The sequence below is a fragment of the Orycteropus afer genome, unplaced genomic scaffold (genome assembly GCF_000298275.1).
Source record: "Orycteropus afer afer isolate SDZICR_OR568_19922 unplaced genomic scaffold, OryAfe1.0 scaffold00010, whole genome shotgun sequence".
Classification (NCBI taxonomy): Eukaryota; Metazoa; Chordata; class Mammalia; order Tubulidentata; family Orycteropodidae; genus Orycteropus; species Orycteropus afer.
Window position 1 is genome coordinate 12,194,493 of NW_006921597.1, and position 7,609 is coordinate 12,202,101.

Consider the following 7,609-nt stretch of genomic DNA (forward strand, 5'->3'; position numbering starts at 1 on the left):
ATTTGTTATGGATTGTGTAGGTCTCTGTCTGTAGTGTTTTTCTTTAATGTAACTTGATAAATTTTAATATTTTAATCTCACCATCTGACATGTTGATGATTTTCAAAAATCTGTTTATCTAGCCATGAGCTCAAGACTCTTATTTCCAGCTTCAAACTTAACATGTCCCAACTATAAAATCTTGATTTTCAGTCTTCTCCATTAAAAAATAAAAACCAGGCAAATACCAACATGGTGACTAACCTCCTCCATAGTTCCCATCATTAAATGGCACCACCATTCATCCCTGTTGCTCATGCCAGAAACCTATTAGAAAGAAAAGAATCAAGAATGATTATCATGCCAACCATTTTTAAACTTTCCTCCACCATTACCACCCTAGAACAGCATTCATAATTTCTCATCTGACTATTGTCATAATCTCTTAACTAGTATACCAGCTTCTAATCTTGCCCCCTTACATTCTGTACCATATAGAAGTTTCTTTAAAAAATATAAATGAGTGTCTCTTTTAAAATCTTCTAATAGCTTCTAGTCATATTAAAAAAAAAAAAATTCCAAGATCATCTCCTTACTTCATTTTGTGTTTTCTAGGCATTTGTGGAATGAATGAATGCACAAGTTAGACTCTGCAGCCAGAATTTTAAGCTTAGAATTTACATGAATATGTTTATGTACCTATGGTACTAATTTTCTGAATTTGGTCTATAAATGATCTATGAAATGACTGATAACATTCTGATGTTTCTGATGTTTTCTTTTAAAACATCATTGTAATGATATATTCTTACTTTCTTTATATGGAGTCATTTTGTGAAATAAAGTAAATAGAATAATTCTGTAGAGAATTTGAATTAAAGTAGTTTCTCCTGAGAAAGTACAGTTAGCCCTCCATATCCATGGGTTCCATTATCTGTAGATTCAACCAACTCTGGATAGAAAATACTGGGGCAAGGGTGGGGGGGAAGCAGTTAAGTGGTCACAGCAATCCCTCAAAAGCTAAAAAGGAGTAAATGCTGCTTACATAGTGTACATTGTATGTTGTTGTTGTTGTTATGTGCCATCGAGTCGGACCCGACTTATAGCGACCACTCCTTGGGTTGCCAAGGCAATATCACTATGGAAGTAGATTGCCCAACCTTCCTTCTGAAGGAAGCAAGTTAGTAGTCAAGTGCCTTAGGCACTAGACTACCAGAGCTCCTACATTGTATAAGGTATTATAAGTATTATAAGTACATTGTATAAGGTATTATAAGTAATCTAGAGGTGATTTAGGGAGCTCTGGTGGCATAGTGCCTAAGACATTTGACTCCTAACCAGAAGGCTGGCGGTTCAAATACACCAGCCACTTCTCGGAAGGAAGGTTGGGCAATCTACTTCCATAGTGCTCCTGCCTCAGAAACCCAAGGAGGGGTTGCTATGAGTTGGACCCAACTTGACAGCAGTGAGTTTGGTTTTGGTTTAGAGATGATTTAAAGTATAGAGGAGAATGTGCATAGGTTATATGTGAATACAGTGCCATTTTATATGAGGGACTTGAGCATTCACAGATTTTGGTGTTTGCGGGGGTCCTGAACCCTGTCCCCTGTGGATATCAAGGGACTATTGTAGTTTGCTTTCCAAAGACACAAAATATCTTTCATGTAGTTCTGTGGTTATCAGAGTGTTTTGGCTCTAATCTTTTTTTTTTTTTTTTAAATTATGATTTGGGTGAAAGTTTATACAGAGCAAAATCATTTTCTATACAGCAGTTCGTACACATTTTGTTTCATGACATTGACTGCAACAATGTAGCAGCTCTCTTCCCACTTCCTTCCTATAGTTACCTCTTCCCTGTGCCTTTTTTTTCCTGCGCATTCCTACCCTTTGAGCTGTTATCTTGTACAAATACTGCCCTTCTGTTCTCCCATGATTGATGGTTCTAAGGAATGTATCTACCTGATGTAAATATTCACCCTATATGCCTATTGTTGGGCTGGAAGCCATGAAGGTGAGTTCAGTTCCAGACCTGAAGGGTTACCAGGAGCCATAGTCTTGGGGGTCTTACCAGGCTGTATCAGATTAGAAAACCTAGTCCTTTTTTTTTGACTTTCGAGTTTTATTCCATATTATTCTCCTCCTCTATCCAGGATCTCCTGTACAGATCCCTTTCTGAGTTGTTGACAGTGGTAGCTGGGCACCATCTAGTTCTTCTGGTCTCAAGGTCATGTAGACTGAGGGTCTCATGGTCCACTTAGACTAATTGTTTCCATTCTTCTTTGGTTTTCTTCATTCTTCTTTGCTTTGGACGAGGAGAGACCCATTGTTGCATCTAGATGGCCGCTTGCAAGCTTTTAAGACCTCAGTTGTTACTCACCAAAGTAGGATGTAGAACAATATTTTTGTGTAGTATGTTATGCCAGTTGAGCTTGATGACCCCTGAGACTGGTCCTGAGCCTACAGGTCCACCATCTCCCTCCCTCATGGTAATTGGTTATGCCTAAGAAGTTTTCATAACTTTGCCCCTTGTTAGCTCTGTTACATATATGGACATTGTTACAGCACGTACAAATACATATGTAGAAATACTGTTTGTTTGGTTCTAACCTGATGTATGTACTTGCAAATTCCTTTTATTGTCAAGTGTGAAGTTATGTATTTAGCATGTACAGATTTATATTAAATGAAGTATAAACAAACACAAAACTAAATGTGAAATGTATTTCGGTTTACTTCTGATTGTATACAAATATTCTAGATTGAGAAGAGGTGGACATTTTGTATTTACTTTTGAACCTGAGTGGAATCATTTGAAAACAAGATTAACAACATAATAAGGATAATAACACTTGTCCTGCCTGCCTCAAGGAGTTAAAATGAGGATCAGAAGTAATCATTTATAGATCACTAGCTTCTTCTGCACAAAGTGCACAGTGCTTTTATGACTCTTTGCCATTTGTATAAATAAATAATCAGGAGTTAATAGTAGATAAATTATCTTAGTTATCAGGTTAGAATAAATAGAACACCTATCTTTGATAAGGTGTTCGGGTGGTGCAGTGGTTAAAGCATTTGGCTGCTAAATGCCACATTTGGTGGTTTGAATGCACCAGCCACTCCATGGGAGAAAGATGAGGCAGACTGCTTCCGTAAAGATTTACAGATTTGAAAACACTCTGTCCTGGAATCAACTTCATGGCAGCAGGTTATGTTCATTTAAAGTAAAACAGCAGATAGTCTTAAAATAGAATGAGAAGCGAGGTGGTTTTGCATGTATATATTTATTTGGATAGTTAATATATAGGAGGCTTTATGTTTAGTTTATTGGGATAATACGTTGTAGTGATGGAGTTCTTCTCAAGAATATCTTACTAGGAGAAAAAATATTTCATGTGTTTTCCTTTTTTTTGGGGGGGGCCAGAAATGTGAACATCTTCTGCTTTACCTCTTATTTCTTTTTTTTTGGGGGGGGCCAGAAATGTGAACGTCTTCTGCTTTACCTCTATTGCCATGAATTAAGTATTGAATTCCAAGAACCAGTTCCTGCTTCGGTGAGTTGTTTACTCCAGTAGCTCCCTGGTGATGAAGTCTGGTGTGATATTTAAGAGTTTGGGCTCTGGCCTCACACTGTTTATGTTAAAACTCAAGCTTTTGGGTAAACTCTTTTAACTTCTTTGAGACTCAGTTTTCTTTTTTAATACTATTTTTTATCTGATTGCATTATTCTGAGGATTAATAAGTGTATAAAGTATTTTTACATAGTACATGATAACATAGTAAGCACTTACTAGTAATCAGAAGTTGTATTAGGGCTAAATAAGAGATTCATTTATTAAACTTAACAGTTGGTTTTTGAGGATTTTGTTACTGTAATACTTTGTAATTATAATACTTTATAGTAATTTAGTTTTCATGTCCTTTTACTAAGACAAACAGGTATAATGGAAAAATATTGACTTAGGAGTCAGAAGAAAATTTAAGTTCTTTTCTTTGATTTCTGCCATTAACAAACTTTATAAATTTGGGGCAATTACACAATTTCTGCCTCTACTTTTTAAACTGTAAAGTGGGAGTATTGGACTAAACTATTTCTGAGATTCCAGTTCTATGATTCTAGGCTCTGTTCATTGGGAAGAAAATAGTCTTTGTCAAAGTATACATTTAAATAAAAGTGTAAAATTAAAATTGATCCTTTGATATTAAATCCACCTTCACAAACCCTCTAACATGAACAGTAAAGTTTGAGAAAAGATTGGGTAAAATTTTCAAGTCATTGCTTTTGTTTATCTCTAAGGTGACTTTTGTAAGGAATATAGGCTCTAAAATCCTGTAATAAAATCAAGATCAGAGGTGGTCAGTGCCTCCCTCATAAGTGAGATGAGAATGTATGCTACACACATTTTATTTGCTAGCCATCGCTTGTTGAATAAGATACTATTGAATAGCAGGTATGTTATAGAATATTAAATGGTCATAGGTCTGTGTACCAGGAAGGCTGAGAAATGAAATTTTAAAACAAAGAGTCTAGACCCAGTAGAGGATGTTTTGTACAAATAGTAGTCATCTGATTCTAGAAAGTTTGTCTAGTCTTCTTATTCAGGTACTTCATGTTAGAAAATAACTTTCAAATGTTTTCTTTTCATAGACTAAATTAGCTTTGTTGTGTTCAATTATATCCCAAGGGTAGGAATTTTTGGCAAAGAGAGTGGTCCCCAGCATGATCAGTAAATAGTTAATAGAAATTTTACTCTTGAAGTTATGACAGTCTTTCTCCCTCTGTTGCTTTGTCTAGAGTTTCTGTTACAAAGTTATGTCCTCTAAAAGCCATCATATTTTAATTATAATGTTAATACACTTTGTAATTCCCTCCCCCCCTTTATTTTTAAAACTATCTAGGGGTCATAAGTAAAATGCTTTCAAATCTGCTTTTTATTATAGATAGGACTTTGGGAACTTTCATTAATCATTGAAACATACTCTGAATAAAATGTAATTTCCATAATAAGGTTGGACAGAAGATTTAAAGTATGTTTACTGTATCCCAGATTTTCAAGCAGCTGCCTCAATAATCAATACACACTTTTTTCCTGAAATTAATATTCTATACATTTTCCAATGAAAAGGTTTAGCAATTTTTGGGAGCTCTTATTTATCTTTATTTATTTTTTTTAGATACCAAACTACTATAAAATTATAAAGAAACCAATGGATTTATCCACCGTGAAAAAGAAGCTTCAGAAGAAACATTCCCAACACTACCAAATCCCAGATGACTTTGTGGCTGATGTCCGTTTGATCTTCAAGAACTGTGAAAGGTTTAATGAAGTATGTTAGCTTCCAAACTATAGTCCTGGGTTGTTAGTTTCTTTGCTTGTTTTGTTCTTCCTACCAAAGTATGTTTCTCACTTGAGTGAAAAAAAATTTTTTTTTTTCTTTTGGCCTCAGTCCGTTCAAAGTAAAATTTGATTGTACCCATGGATCCCAAAACTTTATTACTCTGTATAATCTAGAGTATGTACTTAAATATAATTTTAAGAATATCTTTGAATATCCCTTCCTAAATGAGTTGAGGCTTGGGATAAATATGGAAAGTTGTAGTTAAAATATATTTTGTGGAAAATAGTATAAATAGCCTGCATTTTGGATACATAAAGAGTTTGGTTGTACCTGTACCTGTGTCTTCAGATTTTATTATTACTGGCCATATAAGTGTAGAACCCTAAAATCATAAACTAATCTCTTGTGGGTCATCTTGGATAGAAGCCTAGAGTATATAATAATGAGTTTTCTGATCTCAGCAATATGATTTTTATTAACTTTGATTATGTATTATTTTGAAGATAAGGGCAAACAATCCTATACCTTGAGAAAAAGTGTGATACATACTTCTTTCAAGGAAATTGTTTTTGTTATCTTTGGGATAAAATAAAGTCTCTTATTGTTAAAAAGATTTTCATTGTAAGAGAAGAACATGGAATTTAATGAGAATCCACAGAATCTTTAAAAGATTAATATCAAAAATTTTTTATTGCTAATGAAATTTAGATGCATGTGACTATTAAATCATAATTGAATTATGCTGGAAACATCTAGATGGCTTTTTAAATTAAAAAATAAAAAACCAAAAACCTTATAAGGTGAAATACCTAGTCACCTTTCTAGCAAACCTTGAGGACAGTAATATGTCACAGAAGATACAGTAATATCTCATTAATTTGAATATAAAATTACAAAGTACATTCCTAGATTATGTCCAACTAAATATGTTTTCATGAACTAGAGCTGGCATTTGTTAAGAAGAAGCCCTGTTTTACCTGCTTTAGTAAGAGTTAAATAATTTTTTATTAACATACTGACAATAGATAAAATTCTGATTAACTGATTTGTTGAAGGTCTGACAGTTTAAATAACATTTATTTCACAAAAACTATTTCTCAAATGAAGTACACAGAACAATTTCTGTTCACATTCTCCTCAGAATTCAGAATTTAAGACAATTACTGAGGTTTCACAGTAGCTATAGTAACAGATCTTTGTAAAGAAAGTGGTTCCATGTTCTGTAAATTTTAGAAAGCAGTTAACTTGGGCATAGCAATTTGTTCTCCCTAGTGTGGCTGACTTTGGTCACCAATCCTATACAGTCTCATAACTTAGAAAGGATTATAATTTCCCTTTTTTTTTGACTCTGGTATCCTTTTTAGATGATGAAAGTTGTTCAAGTTTATGCAGAAACACAAGAGATTAATTTGAAGGTAAGCTTTTCAGACCATGCAAACTTGGTGAAGGAATATGCATTACCAATCGGTGAATATTCCTATCTTTTGCTTGCAGGCCGATTCAGAAGTAGCTCAGGCAGGGAAAGCAGTTGCATTGTACTTTGAAGATAAACTCACAGAGATCTACTCAGACAGGACCTTCGCACCTTTGCCAGAGTTTGATCAGGAAGAGGATGATGGCGAGGTAACTGAGGACTCTGATGAAGACTTTATACAGCCTCGCAGAAAACGCCTAAAGTCAGATGAGAGACCAGTACATATAAAGTAAAATGACATGGACTCAGATCACTTGTTTAAAAAGAAAAGAAGGAAAAGGAAAAAACCTTTCATTTAAGTGTTGCTGGAATATATTGCCTACCATGGCCACCTTCTTGAAGCTGATAGCTTTTACACAGTATTAGATTTAAATAGTGGACAGAAACATTCTTGTCATAAAAGGGGGAAAGAATTTACTTTGCAACTTTAAAAGTGAAATCAAAAGGTAAAAGGGAAATGATGTGAAGGCTTTTGTTATTAAAGAGGGTAGTTCTCTGATTATTAGAGATGGACAGATGTTGATCATGTGGTATTGATTGGTGCAGGATACTGGATGTACTAGTAAAAACGCGAGGGTCGTGTCCCTTGATAATTTATCTCTGAACTAGAGTGCACAGTTATTAAAACAACTTTTATGCCTCCCCCTCCACACACATTACATACTGCATTGTTTTCTACTTAAAATAAAAATAGCTCAGATGCCACTTTAATGTCAGTTCAGATGTTCATTGAATCATACCATTAACTTTGTTTTTCAATTTGATGCTGTTGGGCCTTAGCTTTTATATTGGTTTAAAGGGCTCAACAGTAGTTTAATT

General features: G+C 34.4%; 1 protein-coding gene across 1 annotated transcript in view; it reads left to right on the top strand.

Annotated features, from left to right (window-relative positions):
• Positions 1-7,023, top strand: part of TRIM33 (tripartite motif containing 33) — a 179,926-nt gene extending 172,903 nt beyond the window's left edge. The window contains exons 17-20 of the mRNA XM_007948924.2: positions 3,456-3,530; positions 5,152-5,304; positions 6,681-6,731; positions 6,811-7,023. Of these exons, the coding sequence (XP_007947115.1) occupies positions 3,456-3,530; positions 5,152-5,304; positions 6,681-6,731; positions 6,811-7,023 (492 nt within the window). The remainder of the gene's footprint in view (positions 1-3,455; positions 3,531-5,151; positions 5,305-6,680; positions 6,732-6,810) is intronic.
• The last annotated feature ends 586 nt before the right edge of the window (positions 7,024-7,609 follow it).